This window comes from Zosterops lateralis (assembly GCF_965231275.1).
Source record: "Zosterops lateralis genome assembly, chromosome: 15".
Lineage (NCBI taxonomy): Eukaryota > Metazoa > Chordata > Aves > Passeriformes > Zosteropidae > Zosterops > Zosterops lateralis.
The window spans coordinates 3,194,948-3,212,556 of NC_139775.1; the positions used below are offsets into that span (position 1 = coordinate 3,194,948).

Sequence of the window (17,609 nt, forward strand, 5' to 3'; positions counted from 1 at the left end):
GCCAGGGCCTGGCCAGCTCACCCATCCAGGAGCACACTCTGCCCACCCTGCCTGGCCACAACCCCTAAGAACTTCAGCACCCTCCTGGAATGGGACAAGTCATGGGAATGCTCCACACTAGCAAGGTATAGGGGCTGAACCTCAGCTTTGTGGACAGCACAGTCTCACAGTACTTTGCCAAAAGGTCGGGCAATGCAGAGGTGCTGTGTTGGCCATGTGCATGCCCCAAAACACCCCACAGTACTTGTTGTCACTGCTCCCAATGTTGTTTCCTTCCTGTGACCCTGGAGTCACACTCCACACCTGTGAGCACTGTGAGTCACCAGAGTCCTTCCAGGTGTTCTTCCAGGCCTGTTTGGCAGAGCCAGGCACTGATCCAACCCACTGCCTTGGAGTGACCACCAGCAGACCTGGTACCATCAACATCCCAGCCCGCAGAGAGATCCAAGTGCTCTGCAAACCTTGGACCTCTGAAACAGCACCCTGAGACAACACACAGAGGCAGGTTCGTAATTTCTTGGGGTTTTCTTTTACTTTTTTTTTTATTCCTTCCCTTCCTTTGTCATGACACACGCTTTGTTTTAAATATCTTAAATATATTAATTTTTAAAAAGTATTAATAAAAAGCTACTGAAGGACATGATTGGCAGAGTGACCAAGGGCAGCAACCCATTGCGAAGTATGGGGACATTTTAAAAAAGAGAAAACAAATTATAACCCAAAAAAATGGCATTTTTTGCATATGCTCAGCTGGCTGGAATACCCTGGACTCTGGCATTATTGCAAAAATGGAAAGGGAAGCAGTAGAAAAAATATATTTCATTGTACCAACTTGCATTGGGGAGTTAAGAGCAAAAATGAGGAGGATTTAAACATTTTTGGTATTTCAGATGTTCCCTCCCACACCCACTGCCCAATCACGTTCAGTCTTTAAGCAAGTTTTCAGGCTTGGGGTAGCCAAAGAGTACAAAATCTGCTTCATAAAGCTTGTAGAGCTGCTGTCTCCAAGCCAGCGGGATTTTGGCAAACCAGTTATCCTCCCAGCTGCTGGCAGTCCTGTTCCGGTAGCTGGGTGGGAAGCGGAGCAGCCTGTCCACTTTCAGGAGCTGCAACAGATAAGCAGCATCCTCATCCAGCGTCTCCAGCTTCCCAATGAAATCATAGTCTATCTGGCACGGGTGGCATAGACGGTAAATCTGCCTCCAGTGCTCATTGAAGGGGGCCATCTTCTCTGTCCTGGGATCCAGTAAGTACTGGATGAAGTCAGAAAAGGAGACTTTGAGGCCCGCCCCGAAGGCCTCACTAACGGAGGTGGGAAGGTTGGTGTGGTTGGAGTAGAGCTTGAGCATGGGGATGGCGAAACGCCGGTAGAAGTCCTCGTTCTCCAGCTCGAATTTGCTGCGGAAGGCAGAGATGAGGCGGACGAAGGGGTCCCGTACAAAGAGGAACTTGGTGTATTTCTTCAGCTTGATCTTCATCAGGTGCCGCGAGAACTTCCCGTAGCGGCGCCAGAACTTGTTGAAGGTCAGGTGGGTGCTGGTGTTGTGGACGTGCTCCCGGGGGATATCCAGAGGGTTCCGGTAGGGCACCCCCTGGTCCAGCAGGCTCTCGCTCAGCACGATCATCACCCGTTTCCAGTTGGTGCAGGCCACCTTGGGCACGTAGCAGTAGATGACGCCGTGGCGGTCGTCCACAATCAGGTGGTTGAGCTCGTAGTTTGGGATGTCATCGAAGGAGCGCTCCTTGGTGGGGAAGGTGAAGCTGGAATTGGCACAAAACTCCCGCAGCGTTCTCTGCCTCTCCACCTGCAGCTTCTCTTGGTCCAAGCTGTTCCTGTCCTTGTGCGTAGACCAGTCATAGCCCCGCACGTTCTCCTCCAAGTTACTCAGCGCGGGCTTGTTGGAGCCCTGCACGAGGAGCTGCTCTGCCTTTCGGGGGACAGAGCTGTTCTGTTTCAGGCTCGAACTAAGCAGTTTTGCAAAAAATTCATCGACATCTGGCAAAGCTTCCCAGTCCTCACCTGCTGTGATGGCTCCTGGGGAGCGGGGTCTGGAGAAGGATGTGTGCAGGTAGAAGTGAGCTGTCCCCACGTTGTCCCAGTATACAATAATCAGGAGGATCATGAAGATGGAGACCAGCACCACAGACAGACGGAGGAGCCGTGCTTTGGTCATCCTGACACCTACTGTGGTAGCTGGCTTTCACCTGGATTCACCTCTGGCTTGCAGAGTGAGGCTTGGGATCCAGCATGGTGCTGCAGAGCAGGAGCCTGGAAAGGTACAAAGAAAGGAAAGTTAGCTGAACCCTTAATCCTTCTGGTTTGGAGAGAATGACCTGGCACAATCAAAACTTGACATGGGGCTGACCATCCACAGAGGGAGAGCTGTGAGAGTCAGAGGTATCCATAGAGACTCTGTGGAAAAGAGCTGGCTGGCCAAAAGCAGACATAATGTGTTACAATTTTATCAGATTCATAGCAATCATGGCTTTTTATCAATCTCAAGTTTCTGGAGTTAGGTGATTTCAAGAGAAGCTCTTTTTAAATTTTAAAAAACTAATAAAAAATTATTTCAGGCCCAGAGCTTACAGAGGCAAGTTTGAGAGTATTAAAATATGCAACCATACACAGAAAGCATGCAGAGCCAATTACTTTTAAGATCTCCTTGATTTTTACACTAACGCACAAGAAAAAGAAGCTCAATCCATGATTTCAGCTTTTGGTATCACACTGTGGTCTCATCTCTGCATGAAGGTGCTCTGGGCTGAAAACAAATTCCTTATTGGAGTTATGAATACAGGGCTAAAGGTGCCACTGCTTCAGTGGCTAAAGCAAGTCCCTGCTGAGAGAACATCACTGACCTGAACATACCATCTTATCTACTCTGTGTGAAGGCACCCAGTAGGTGTTATCTCCATGATCTTTCTTGGTATTTATTTCATTTTACCAGGAACAAAGATTACACAAACAGTTCTCCTATAACACTCCCACAAAGGGATATTGTCCTGATAAGAGCCACGCATCAATAAAAATCTAAAGGAGAGATTACTTTTAACTGAATGTTTTAGGAGATTAAGGATGCTCTGTAAATCTGTATTCATGCCCAGACACTGTTGAGTCAGGACTTCTTCCCCTGCTTTAATGTAATTTATATTTCTATCACATTTAATACTAACAACCCTTGATCACCAAGGACAGGTGAGAAATCACTTTTAAAGGGGCAGCTCAGATCATCTGTTCTGAGGGGTGCAGCAGGTTTGGGTTTTTGCTTCAACCAGCCCCATCTTTTCACTGCTGTCTGTCTTCCATGATTCCCAGCCCCTTTCTTCCCCCAAGATCCTCAGGGAACAGCCACCTCCCCACGCTGCTGCATGTTTTCTGGCCCAAGGCTCCAGGCAGAGGCAGGCTGGCAAACCAGCCTTAATCTCTCCCCCAGCCAGCAAGGAGCCAGTGCCTATAGCCAGGGAAGAACAGTACAGCAAAGTGAGGAGCTACAAGTAGTTACTGCAATGTTCTCCACCCCTCCAAGCACAGTCCAGGCTCTGTATAAACACAGAGCAGCACCTACAGATAAAAAACAAGAGCTGTCCTTTCCACAGACATCCCAAATCTTTCCAATGACTTCAGAACAAACTCTGCAAACACCAGCTTTGAAAACAAAGCCACTTCAGGGCAAGCTGCCCTGAAAAGTTTTTTCTAAATGAAGGCTGGGTGTCTCTTCTTCCCAAAACACAGAGGTTGCTCCCCAGCCAATTCACACCACCCTTTAAACAGCACCAACCCCACCCTTCACAGAGATGCAGAAGAACTCGAGTCCAGATATGCAAAAGTGCTGAGCTCTGTCATTCCCAGGGAGAAGGTGCCCAGCACCTCTGAAGCTCACTGCAGCCTTGCAGCGAATGATTGGTAAAGTCCCCTGCATGGCTGTGCTTGCGTCTCAGGGGTTTAAAGCCAAAGTCCAGGTTTCAAACATTAGACAAGAATTTAGTAACAAAGAGGAACACTACCAGATACTGTTACATGTCAAAGTATTAGGTCAGCTTGTCCCAAGACAGAAAACACATATCCAAAGGCTTATGGTTTCTCCACCCTGGTGTATTTATTTACAATTTGGAAGTAGGGAGAGCCAGAAATTCAGCAGAGCTGTAGCCTAACACAAGGGTTTGCACTGCAACACCAAAAAGTGCCCTTTCCTGAAGCCAGGTTCTTATTCTGTCTGCTCAGAGGAGCGGAAGGAACTGCAGACATAACGTTTTACACTCTGCAGAGCAAAAAGCAGGTATTACTCAGCAGTAATTCTCCGTGTTTAGCTAGTCAAGATCGGAGATGGAGCAGATCTGAGAAGAAACACCCAGAGAGATCAGCAGAGAGCTAAAGAAGGGGCAAATTACACATGTGCGTCAGCACTCAGACCAAGCATCTGAGTCCAGCAGCAGAAGATAATGGAGGGACACTGCCAAGCCTCCTGCTTGGCACACCCCTGGGTTTGAGTTTTGCCCAGATCTGCTCTTGCTTTTGATCCCGTTTAGCTGCTCAGGGCAGGGACTGCTTCCTATTCTGGATGAATAGGGTGCCCACTGCGCACAGAATCCCAGCACACTGCGCTGCCAGCGCTGCTTGAGACCTCTGGGCTGGCTGGAATGCAGCAAGCCTGGAAAGCTCCACGGAGCATCCTTCCCTGCTGTCCCCATCCCCAGCAGCTTCCACAGCCCTGGGCAGCACGGCAGCCTCCCAGCATTCCTGCAAAGCTGTCCCAGCCAGGCGTGGATGGATCACCCCCCTGGCAGCAGTGACAGGGGCAGACTGGACACTGTGTGTGGCACTCACATTCCCGGGGCAAATGGAAAGAGGGATCTTCACCAAAGCCACCCCACAATGCAGCTTTACCAAGTGCACCCCAAGGGCTCCAAGCCTGCTTTCCAGGACACGGCACGCAGGCCTGCCAGAGAGTTTGGCTTTTCCAAGACACACACACAGCAGTGAGCAGCACAGAATCAGAAAGACTCCACTTCTATTAACTCTGCCAGTGCCAGAGAGGAACCCTGGAAAAGAGCAGTAAGACAGCTTAATTCCCCCTCAGAAGGAAAATGCTGCAGAAAACAAGAGTTGCTCTATTGATTATGACCCATCCCCTTCCTGAGCACTTCATAAAGGACGCCAGATTGAAAGCATAAATTAGAGGTCTCTGTGCACATTAGAGGGAACGTGCCTCTGTCCTCCCCTTGCCAGAATCAAAGGGAAAAGCTTCCAGAAAGAGCCAAGAATTCACATTCAAGTTCAACCCAAAGTCACCAGCCAACAGGAACGTGCATCAGCACCCACACAAAGCTGCCTCTGTGACACGGTGCTGGCAAACTGGAAAGTGGACCAAGTGCTGTAATCATCCTAGAGTCCCCTGAGCAGCCACCCCGCGATCACCTCCAACCTGAACCTGCCCTGGGTGTGAACCAAGAACTTTTATTCCATCCCAGGCCCAAGAAAGACACTGAGATCACTCATCCAATGACAATGCCAAACCCCTGCTGTGTCAGACATCCACCTCTCAAAATCTCATTTAACACCAGAAAGCAGAGATGTGTCCCCAGCACTCTTATTGCAAAAGCTATTGCAGATGCAACTCCTTGGGGGTTTGGAAACTTTATTTCCAGTTCACAACCCAACTCTAACTGTTTATTCTTAGGAAAAATATGAGCTTAAGTAAATTGTGTCTCTATTCCTCTCCTCCTGGCTACATTCTCCTCCAGCTTCTCTGCAAAAGAAAGTAACTCCAACTCACTTGCAGGAGCAGTAAGGCCTACAGAAAATAAAGCAGCTTACAGAAAGGCATGTGCCAGACACAGGGGACAATAAGCCTTCTCTGTGAACAGCAGTGGCCTTGTAAGAAATGTGCCTCCAAAGGCTTGGGTGCAGATTCCCTCTTTTCTTGCTTTGGGTTTCCCCAGCACTAAGAACCACCTCAACTCCTCCAGTGCCCATTTGATCTAACATGACAAGATACAGGATTTCAGGCAGCTTACTTGGATTTTGCCTGCTTAGGAAGACAGAAAGAAGTGGAGTAAGAACTTTTAAAAACACATAAAACCCCCACCAAATTCAAATGGATACTTTCCCTTGGGGCACTTCCCCAGGGATCACTGGACCCATGCAGCCTTCTACATTCACATATCATGGTACACACCAGTTATGCTTAGGGGATCTTAGTAACCTCTAGAAAAGTGGAACCAATTTAATCTCCTAAAGGTGCAGGAGCAAAAGCTCCCACCAGTCAAAGCAGACAGTACCAACAAACAAATTTCCTGCATCTGGCCATCCCTCAACACATTGTTCCTGCCCAGCCTCCCAAGAGTCTAGCACACTTTGCAGAGCAAGGAAGTTTTAACCCATCAAGTGACATCAATACTTATATAAGTATAAATGTACGCCATAAGCAAAAAACAGAGGGGCTTTGCATGTTGCACCACAACTTAGCCCATGTACGTTAGAGACCAGCAGAAGAGCACCTTCAGCTACAATTTGTCAACACCTTGCCCGACATTGCTGCCAAAAAAGTTTGTTTGCACGGCAGCACTTGTCACCTCTTTTTTCAATATCCATACTTGGAAGCCGTCACAATTTCTTAAATTTCAGGAGGAAACTCCTCCAAACACAGCACACCCTGTTCATCCACCACGTTTATCACAAACTTCCACCATACGCACCGTCCCCGGCTGCACAATCGCAGGAAGCACCTCAGTGCCGCAGCTGGGCCAGCAACCCCCGGGACATCGCTGTGTCCTGACACAACCCTGACACTGCAGGCTACAGACACCTGCCTCGGGCACAGTTCTCAGCCCGGGCCCCGCGGTGGAGCTCGGCAGGTGAGGTTCAGGCTGGGAGAAGAGTGTTTGTGGCCGGAGCAGCGCCCCGGGACCGCTCCCGCAGCCCTCACCGCCCCCCGGCAGGGCTGCCCCGGCCCCAGGCCCAGCACCGGGCTGGAGGGAGGCACGGAATCCTTCAGGCTGGGACAGACCTTTGGGATCGAGCCCCACGATCAACCCAAGGCTGTCAAACCGTGACCCCGAGTGCCACATCTACATCCACCTCCAGGGGACGGCGGCACCGCCACCTCTCTCTTGTGGTTCTGGCTCAGCTTGAGGCTTTTTCTTCTTCTCCTATGTCTTGCTACCTGGGAAAAAAGACCGACACCCACCTATCTCCAACCTCCTTCCAGGTGGGCGCAGAGAGCGATGAGGTGCCCCCGATCCTGCACCCCCGGCTCCCTGGGGAGCGCCCGGCCGGGGAGGTGCCGGGTGTGTGGAGAAGGGGAGCTGTCCCGCAGAGCCTCCCGCAGGGCCAGCCCCAGCCCCGCCGGAGCCGAGCCCACCTGGCACCGGCAGAGCGGAGGGGCAGCCGGGGGCACGCCGCGCTCATAACCGGGAGCTGGTCCAGCCCCGGGGCGGCACCGCCTCAGCCGGCCCCGCCCGGCTCCTCGGACAACCCCCGAGCCCTGCCCGGCCCCGCGCTCACCTCCCGCCCGGGCACCGCAGCCTTCGCCTCCTTCGCAGCCTTCGCCTCCTTCGCCTCCTTCCCCTTCTTCCCTTCCCCTTCCCTCCTCCTCCTCCTCCCGCCGCGCTCCCGGCGCCGCCTCTCGCGAGACGCCGCGCGCGGGGGTCCCCGCGGGGCCGCGCAGGCGCCGCTCCGCCCGCCAGGGGGCGGCCCCGGCCCCGCCCGCGCCTCAGGGAGGGAAGGGAGGCGGCTGTGGGGCGGCTGCCCGCGGCGCTGAAAACCCTCCCGGCATAAGGACAAACGGCCAGGAACTAGAACGCGAGATTCACCTCAACATGGGGAAGAGCTGTTTCCCATGGAGATGGGCAGAGCATTTGAACAGGGCGGCCAGGGCGGGTGCAGAGTCTCCCTCTCCGGAGATCGCCCAAAGCCACCTGGGCGCTCCTGTGTCCCCCGTGTTAGGTGACCTCTCCATGGCAGAGAGTTTGACTGGGTGATCTTCAGAGGTCCTTCCCGACCCTGAAACTTCTGTGGTTCTGTAAAAATTTAACGTAAAGCTCACTTCTAAATTAATTACAGGTTACCATACCGTAACGCTGTATGTGTATTTAATGTCCCCGAGGCTTGGGTGGCCAGCAGTCATTATAAGGAGCAAAGTCTAAATAACTGGACACAGTAAGGCTAGAAAATGCTGCTGAAAAAATCCCAGGACAGATTAAGCTCCTTTTGCTTCTCTAGTTGTTTGTGATTGGTAAGAATTGAATCAAAAAAACATTAGCCCAGCACTGAAAAGTTCCACTTGGCACAAGACATGGGCTGCGGCCTCACATCCAGCGATAATCAAACCTACAGTGATAATTCACAGATCCCGCCTCCAAGATTTCATAATTTTTACATAGATTAACAGGCTTAAAATGCAGATTTTACAAACAGGGAAGTTTTCGCATCACATGGCTCTGTGCTCTTCACAACAGTCATGGAAAATTATCAAATTCTGTCACACAAACTTCCCCTTTGGAGCTGCAGCCTCAGACTGAGGCGCTTGGCTTAATCCAGCTCACTTGAAATGGCCCCAAACACTGCAACTTTTTCACGGTGATTCAGCCCAAAGGTATTTAGCAAAGATGTATATGATTGGAAAGCTTCGTTTTACCTCACTTTTGGTCCCGCACTGTTTGCAGGTCAGTGAGGTCTTGTAAATACAGTCCTGGCTCAGGATCTGCTGGCACGAGTTTGTCTTAGACACACGCTGTGCTTATTTTACCTGTGTCCTTTTTTTATGCCTTTGTTTCTCTAAAAGAGTCAGCTCTGGGGACACGTATTCCTGACCTTTCACTTCCCTGTCACATTTTTTCCTGCTGTTTACTGTTTCATAAGGAAAATTGGCTGCTTGCTACACCTGCTCACACCTTTGCATTGATTGCATCCCCACTTCAGGGGCTTAAGGCATTTTTAAAGACAAATAATTAAGCTTCCTCATCCCTGGAGTGAACTATCCCTCCTCTTCCCGACAGCAAAGCAAGAGGCATAGAGAAATAGGAGTGTGTACAGTGTCACCCAGTGAGAAACAGCACACAGGAGAATTCTTTGCCAGTGCTGCAGCAGTAAAAAAGATTCTTTGACCATTTGAAAAAAATGCCCAAACGTACCTGAGACTGTCACCTTAGAGGAGGGAAGCCACTTCTGCGTGGGGCAAGGAGTCACTATTCCATGCAGTTATCCAGAGCCATTTTATTTGCAGCATATTTTAAAAGCCCTTTAATGGAGAAGGCTTCCAGCTGAAGACATTTGTTCCAAAAAGAAAAACACATTCCCACAGTTTACCTCCAGGCTAGTCATTATTATCAGGGTCTTCACCTATCACCACTGCTGCCTCTCTGTCTGTAGTCAGGTCTGAAATGCTCTGTAGATAGAAGAGAGCTTAGAGCAATCTCTGTCTGCTCTCACAGCCAAACATCTGCTCACCCAAACAGCATTCCAGACGTGCAGTACACCTCCCAGCTTCACAGCAACACGCGGGGAAAGAACAGGGAAACTATTTCTCAGGCGTTTACATTTGGTTTTAATAGTCAGGGAGCCTTTTGGATGCATGGATGGCATCCACACTTTTGCCTTGGGAATAAAAGGCATCTTGGGCTCCATGCTGACATCTTCTGGGAGACAGACACTGCTGGGAAAATGAGATTTTCCTCTTCTCTTGGACTCTGTTAACACCCTACTTCATTTAGACTGAAGCTAACAGTTAGAGCACACAGTGCAGAGCAAAGACTTGAAGTAGGGATATAGAACAGGAAATTTACAGTGTATAAAGCTTCCACTCCTCCCTGTTCACCCTTCCTCTGCTCTTCAGCAGCATGACACAGAAGCTTAAATACATTTTAAAGGCACACTTCTGAATTTGCTTCCTCAACTTCCAGCAGTCTTTAAATTGCAATCCTTTGGGGCCAACGAGAGTCCTGTTCATGGGTGACTTCTGTTTAGTCCTGTGCTGGCTCCCCAGACAGACGACTGCCTGTGGCTTTTGCCGACTGCTGGCACCATCTGCAGGCCCTGCAAGAGAGGGAAGAGGAAGAATTCAGTCAAGTTTGTCACAACTTGATTTGAGTCTCGTTGCCAATCAAAACGGGGAAGAGACAGATTGTTACAGGCTGTGGAGGGGTGAGTTTGGCAAAGGCCAAGGATCTGCACTGCAAGGTCGCTGCCTCAGGAAGATCTCAAGGTGACACCTTCAGTGGCAGCAGTATGCTGGCATGTGGCTAACTCAGGTTAAATTCCGTGCTTCACATATGGATTAGGCTGGGGTTATGAACACCTCTGAAAACGTCATTTTCTCTTCCTAAGAGGCTATTTTTGGCTAAGAGGGAGATGGAGTGTAACTCCTTCTGGAGCATTGCCCATGTCATCTGTTGCAAAGAAAAAAGGCTTAAAACTTGGCTATAAAACCTCTACCCATGTGACTGCTTTCACAACTGGACCATTTGTGTTGCATTTACAGCTCTTTTAGTTCAGATTGCACCACAGCAAGTGCTGAACAGTGTCACAGTTCCTTCTGTGCCATCCAGTCTGATATTTCATGCACTCACTTGTTTCTGTAGGTCCCGTTCTTTGATGTAACCAGCATTGCTGTGCTGGGTGGTGCTTGCAGGAGCATTGCCTTTTGGCAGGACCTTGCATGGAGTCACCTCTGTTGGAAGCAGGGAGAGCTTTGTTATAATCAGTGGGAACAGAGCACAGTTTAAAAACATTTTGCAATGTATGAGTTGCTAATATCTATCCAAAATAAATTAGAGCATTGTAAACCAAAAGTTAGCCATTTTTACTAAAAAAATTAAGAAGGACTTATGAGGATCAATAAACACCCCTTGCCAGAATGGTGAAGGATTCTGGCAACATTTCAGTAGGATTTGGATGTCCAGCTCCCCATAACTCCTCCTGGTCTTGTGTGCTTGCACAAAGCAAAACAACTGAAGCTGGCAGATGGTCAGTGCAGCCTAACTGGTGTCCTTGCTGAGGCTTAGCTTGGATATGAAACAAAGACTAAACTGAGATCAACAACTTGCTGCACATGAACTCAACTGAACATTAATGCTTCCCCATAGGTTACAGAGGCATAGCTGAGGCAATTGTTTAAAAGGATGTGCTTTCTTACCCATCAAAAGCTACTTAGACCATCTAAAAATATGATTGTCTTACTAATAGTTCTGATCATTAGCACTTACCCTGACTTATTTCTTACCTGACAATCCATCTTCTCCAGCAGAGCTGATGCAGGATGTCCCCATTTGTCAGATGTGATGTCAGGCACAGAGAAATCTCTTTGGCTCCTACCTGAATGGTGGCTGATGAGAGCCCTGACCTTTGTGGCAATGGATCTGCTACTTGCAGCTTGGGATGGATGGAAGAGGCTGCCTTGGTACAGGTGGCTCTCACAGATTTTGTCTGTCCTGGGGCTTGAGGGAGTCCAGGATTTATCTTTCGAGATCTGAAAAACATCAAGATGAGTTAAACCCAGTGGTTTTGTCTCTGACCTCTGACTGTTGTCCATATTGCACCAAAAATATTCCCTGCCCTTCCCACCTGACCAGCTCAGCTTGCTCTTTAAGCAGGAGGTCAGGGGTGCTATAGAAGAATTAAGATATTTAACTTATTTCCTCATGCAGTTTGTACTGTGTTTCTCTTACTGTATTTAAAAATCACCCACTCCCCTGGATCTGTGCCTTCTGCTCAGCCCATCCCCTTTAGAAAAAAACACTAAGATAAGTTTGTGTTCCCACTCTGTTAAAGTTTGGTTCTTTGGTTTTTTGTCAATTTCCTCCAAGGTCTCTGGACTCAACAGAACATCAGCAATGTCTATAGGAGGCACTTTTCCCCATGGAAAACCTCACATACACTAGGTTTAGCTGTTCTGCCATCACAAGAGCAGGATGCTTTCCACAACAAATGTGCCTTGAATTCAGTTCCTGCCATGCTGAACTGAGCTTTCTGGCAAATCAGAGAATGTTGGGCTGCAATGGGTATCCAGAGACCGTATTTCCTACAGAGTGTCATTTTAGATGATCTGTAACTGCCACTGTGAACAGAATATGCCAAGAGGTTAACAGGTGAAAGCACAGACCCCTTATCGACAGGGAGAGATGAAACATCTAGCTGAGAGCTGTCAAGCTGTGGGGAAAGCTAGAAAGCTGGTAAACATGGTGATAAAGCACACAGCAAGGAATACTTCAGAATTCATTTTTGTCCCCTGATCCTCACTATCTTGGCTACTTTATTTGGTTTAAAAGCCTGGCAACAGAAGCAAATTGAAATATGTCCCATAGCCCTCTCTGCAGAGAAGGGTCCTGCTAAAACACAGCTGAATTCCAAGAGCAATAGACCAGGAAACTATAAAGAGATTTCAGTTTCTAGAGGTTGTTCCAGTTTGGTATCTCCCAGCTTTGTGGGCTTACCTGGGAGGTGCCAGGTCTCCATGCCCTAGAGAAAAAGTGTAACAATAAGAAAAACTTAGAGTACTTGTCTGACTCAAGGGTGATGGAGAAAATGTCAAATTTCACCCCCCAGGGAATATCCTTCGTGTTCCCAGGCACACCCTTTCTGATGTCATCTTTATTAGGATCCAGATGCTGACTGACATCCAGAGAATGGCTGTTGTGGGGCTGCAGGAAGAGGGAAGAATGAGATTCTCAGCAGGTTCTTCTCAGTATAAAGCCCCTTCTCTAGCCCAGGCTCTCAGTCAGCGTTACAAAGACACTCTTGATACCTTATGTACTTTTACAGAGTTCAAGCCACCTGCTATTTGCTCCCCTCCTGTAGAGGGTCACTCAGAGTAGTTTAATTTCTTGTATAACAACATGACTAACATTCAGGGCATTATTCAAGGTGAAACCTGACTCTGTGCCCTGTTCATTCTAGGCAATCATAATAAACAGGAGATGCTGCTGCTTGGACTCCCTGCTGAAGACTGGCAATTTCCTGGCAGCCCTTACTGTCTCAAGACACACAAGTTTTCCTAAGACAAAGCAGCCAGCAGCATCTTTCCTTTCTGATGGGAAAGATCTGAAAGCTTCAGAACATCTGTGCCCTGAGTGAACAGAGGCCTCTGGATAAGAGTCTCCTCCAGCCGTCACCTGGGGTATTGCGTGTTTGGCCATCTTGCCTTTGCCTTTCTGTTGAATGGAACTCCAGAGACAACACGTCCCTAAAACAAAATCCTTGTGCAGCTCCTGACTGGCACCAGGACCCAGCCAGGCTTTGGGTGTGTGTGATTCCTTGGCCATGACACCACATCATGGGACAGGTGGATTCTCCAGCACAAGAGGGTGCTCTGCCTTACCCTGAGCGTGCTGAGCATCACTGAGTCTAGCAGCAGCAGGCAGCTCAGCACCTCCTTCTCCAGCTCAGAGAGGTGCACAGTGTAGCCTCACTGGTGTCTCTGGGACAGGAATGTTCTGGGCTGGAGCAGAGATAGGAAGGAACAGTTAAGAATCTAGTTAGAGAAGCATCTGAGAACAACTAAGTCATGACATCCAAGACAGTGTTTCCTGAATGGGCTTTTCTCCAGTTTGCCATCAGAAAACAAAACTTGGAGATAAGGACAGAGCAGGAGCAAAGGTGTTGCTTTACCTTTTATCAACATCTGCTACTGCTGAATAATTTCTTTGCAGACTACCATGTGCTGCTGCAGTTGCTGGATCACAAAATCCTTCTGGCACAACAGATTCTGCCTGTGCAGTGTATTTACCTGCAGCTCTGTATTGCCAAGCTGAAGTTCGTGGGCCCTGCAGAGAAACCTTAGCACCTCCTGCTGATCCTCACCAGTGATTTGTCTAGGGAAAAATCTGAGAAGCTTTTCCCTTGGCATTTGCTAAGTGCTGCTCCAGCTCTGTCTGAAAAAGATAGGTAGGGGTTTGCCAAGGCAGCTCAGCTTCTTGGGGTAACAAAGGCATCTGAACAATCCTTTGCTGTCTCCATCCTGCTGAGATTAAAGTAAAATCTAGAAAAACTATTTTGTGTTTTCCTTGTTTTACTACCAGGCACCATATTTCAGTCATGTCAGATATATATAGATGCAGAGTCCTTGCCTAGAGGATCTCCCAAATGTTAACCACCAAAAAAATCATGACTAAAAGTAATTAGCAACATATTGAATGACCACTGAAGGGCAAACCCTTGACATGGGAAGAATTAGCTCAGTTGGTCAGAGCATGGTGCTAATAATGCCAAAGTTGTGGGTTTGATCCCTGTATGGGCCATTCACTTAATGATCCTTATGGACCCCTCCCAAATAAGAATATTCTGTGATTCTGTGAATTAGCTCACTTACAGGTGCACAAGCTCAAGGGGTGCTTTTCCCTCATCCTAAAACCCATAGGAACAGAGGCAGGATGATCCTAAGCTGTTTCCTTCAGCAGTCTGAAGTATTTAGGAGTCAGGTGCCTCACTGCTTTTATGGTGCCAGCACAAATCCACATGGACCTCTGAACCTCCTGCCCTCAAGGACCCACCAGGCAGAGGTCAGACTGGCAACCCTGAGGGCACCTTCCCCTCCTCATCTTCTGCGCTCTTCTGCCAGCAGCAGGTTGATCTCTTCTCTTGCTGCTGTAACCTCTGAGGTTCATGTGAATCCATGACATCCCTGTCTTCCTCCTCAGTGTTTCCTCCTTTCTCCTCCTTTGATGACATATCATCCTTGTGTGCTTCCTGAGCCTTCTCTGGTTCCCAGCTGCCAGGGAAAAAAAAAAAAAAGACAGAAAAAAAAAGAAGAGAGGAACTTCTGGGACACAGTGACATAGCTCTAGTGATGTATAGCCCTTCATTGTGTCTGTACAGCCTCTTCTTCCATGACAACAAGAGAGTTAATTAGTCCAGGCTGCTCTGGAGCTGGACAAACCACGCAAAAAACACAATTATCTTCCTCCCTTTGCCTCCTATGTGATCTTTCTGTGGAAAGAACACCTCAGCACAAATTCCTGCCTATTCACAGGTACTTGTTGAATATCTTTAATGTCCTCAAGATTGTTTTAACCACAAATGACCCAAAATCTAAGGAACCAGAACTTCCAGTACTCAAAGCGAGTCTACAAGAAAGATGGAAAAAAACTTTTTACAAGGGCACGTAGTGGCAGGTCAAGGGAGAACGGCTTCAAACTGACAGAGGCAAGGTTAGATTAGATATTAGGAAGAAATTCCTTACTGGGAGGGTGGTGAGGTACTGGTGAGGGTTGCTCAGAGAACCTGTGGATGTCCCATCCCTGGAAGTGTTCAAGGCCAGGTTGGATGGGGCTTAGAGCAATCTGGTCCAGTGGAAGGTGTCCCTACCCATGGCAGGGGGATTGGAATGAGATGGTCTTTAACCTTCCAACCCAAATCATTCTATGATTCTGTAAAATTTACAGAGGCATTAGGTGGTTAACTAAGGACAGGGAACTGACACCTACTTATAAGTTTATGCAGAAGAAAAGGATGCCGCTCCTTTTTCTGGCAGGGAATCATGCCTAGAGGCACTGCATCCAAATGGAAACCACTTCAAAAACACTGAGTGGCTGGCCAGGGAAGGATCAACCCAGGCTGTGCTTCCACCCAGTTTTTCCCTCAAAACACAAGTTCAGAATTAGGACCAAAAGAGGTGGGACATCTCGCATTTATACGTTAGTCTCGATGCTCTGTGTGCTGGTGGCTTTATGGAGCTATAGCTTCTCCTGGTGAGTTTGGAGGTCCAAGTATCCATCATGTTGGACACTAAGGAGGTTCTCACTCAGCAGTTGTTAGGAGGTGCCTGCAGGGATCCACATGCAGCTGGATGTTGGTGTTTTCCAGCTCCATCAGGCTGTGATACATCTCCATTTGCTCTCTGAGAGCCTCGATCAGCTGTGCCCTCAAAGTGTTCATCACTTGGCTTCTGTGTGCCTCAGGGCTTTACTGCCTCTCTGCTGTAGGGGAAGACATTTCTGGTCCGGTATTAAGCCAGGTGAAATTCTGTGAAATCCCCCCCAAAAACTACTCTGGGACCAGGCCACATGCTGCAAGACATTCCTTTACAGGATTCTGCTGCTTTCTGTAGTATTGTCAAGTTCATCATGTGCTGAAGAAATCTGATACAGCTTTATGATTGCATTACTAGTAATAACTAGGGCTCATTGTTATGCTTATGTGAATATACAGGTGAAACTGCATTGCAGGGAGATCTCTTTTGCCTTTGCACACACCAAAAGGAAAAAGGTATCTGTTTTCTGTGCTTATTATCTAGAAATAACCTTGGCTGTTGGTAACAGAGGCCTATTATATCTTATGTATAGTCTGTCAGAGAACTTGACTATTTTTATTTCATTTCTTGCCAGATTCACTGACAAAAGGAACAATCCCCGGGGCAGAACAATCAGTGTTTTAAAATCTTCACCCTGCCTGTCTCTCTATTTTTTTCTTTGTTTAAACTACATTCAGTGGACCATAGAGCAGAGCTCAGTGTCCTGACACAGCCTCAGAGCCCGCGGTGATGCAGGACACAAACTCGGTCACCTCTCTGTGAGAGACAGGACTCCCCACAGCAAATGCCACCATTTGATGGCAAATCTCCTTTCAAGGGCAAGTTTGTGAAATTTAACACATTTTAAGGCTGAGGAAGACACTGGGAAGGGTGATAGCCAGAGTCACACAGAGAGGCTCATGCAGAAAAACAACTTCAGTTCCCTCACCCGCCTCCTCTGCCCGTGGGACTGTGCTCCCCACTGTGCTCCTCTACAGCCATTCCTGAGGCAGCTTCCTCAGCCACAAGAGACCCACCAGGCACCACCACAACTCCCACACACAGTCCCTCTCCTGCTGTCCTCCCTCCAGAAACCCCAGAGCCATCCTAGCTCCTGGCTCTACACTGCAGAGCCCTGAGGTTGGGGCTGACTGCACTTTTCTGCTTCTCCTGGTTCTCAACCCTCTCCTTCAGGTGCTTGATCTCTCCACATCCATACCTGCCACATCATCCTCTGCCTTTTCATTATTCTGCTTTGTTTCTTTCACCTTCATATTTCTCTTTTCATCTAAAACTCACACAGTTTGCTTTCCACTGTTCCCTTCATCTGCATTTCTTCTCTCACTCACACCTCTACACCAACCTGCACTGCCCACTCCTGAAGTTTGTTCTTCCTTCATCCATTGCATCTTCTATTTCCACTTGAAAGCTTTTAGACATAGAATCATGAAATGGTTTGGGTTGGAAGGGATCTTAAAGCTCATCCAGTTCCAACCCCGTTCTGTGGGCAGGGACACTTTCCACTATCCCAGGTTGCTCCAAGCCCTGTCCAACCTGGCCTTGGACAATTCCAGGGATGAGGCAGCCAGAGCTTCTCTGGGCAACCTGTGCCAGGGCCTTCCCACCCTCTCCAAATCTTTAAGGTTCACCTCCTTGGGAATTGTTTGCTCTGGTACCTGTGCCTCCCTGTTTTTTGCTCAATAGGCAGAGAACAAGGTCCTTTGAGAGTCTTCAGAGGATGCACTGGCTGGGCTGATGTGTGCCATCATAACAGTCCTGCTGTTGCCCCCCAGGGAGTCCTGGAGGGATGTAGTTAATGTGGATGTGACAGGGTTTTATGGTGCAGGGACAACCACCGTGGCTGGGTGCCCTGCAGTTCATTGAGAT

The 17,609-nt window shown here is 48.5% G+C and overlaps 1 protein-coding gene and 1 pseudogene across 2 annotated transcripts; both read right to left on the bottom strand.

Annotated features, from left to right (window-relative positions):
* Nucleotides 1-423: 423 nt before the first annotated feature.
* On the bottom strand, nucleotides 424-7,616 carry CHST12 (carbohydrate sulfotransferase 12). Its single transcript, XM_083872378.1, has 2 exons — nucleotides 7,505-7,616; nucleotides 424-2,269 (listed from the first exon to the last, which is right to left on the bottom strand). Exon 2 carries the CDS (start codon nucleotides 2,172-2,174, stop codon nucleotides 924-926), a length of 1,251 nt encoding a protein of 416 aa, XP_083728504.1. The 5' UTR covers nucleotides 2,175-2,269; nucleotides 7,505-7,616; the 3' UTR covers nucleotides 424-923.
* Nucleotides 7,617-9,960: 2,344 nt separating this feature from the next.
* LOC310915419 (kinesin-like protein KIF19) lies at nucleotides 9,961-15,868 on the bottom strand (annotated as a pseudogene). The gene is made up of 6 exons: nucleotides 15,735-15,868; nucleotides 14,519-14,702; nucleotides 13,604-13,866; nucleotides 13,314-13,433; nucleotides 12,494-12,636; nucleotides 9,961-10,033 (listed from the first exon to the last, which is right to left on the bottom strand). The product of its transcript is annotated as a kinesin-like protein KIF19 (transcript).
* Between the last annotated feature and the right edge of the window lie 1,741 nt (nucleotides 15,869-17,609).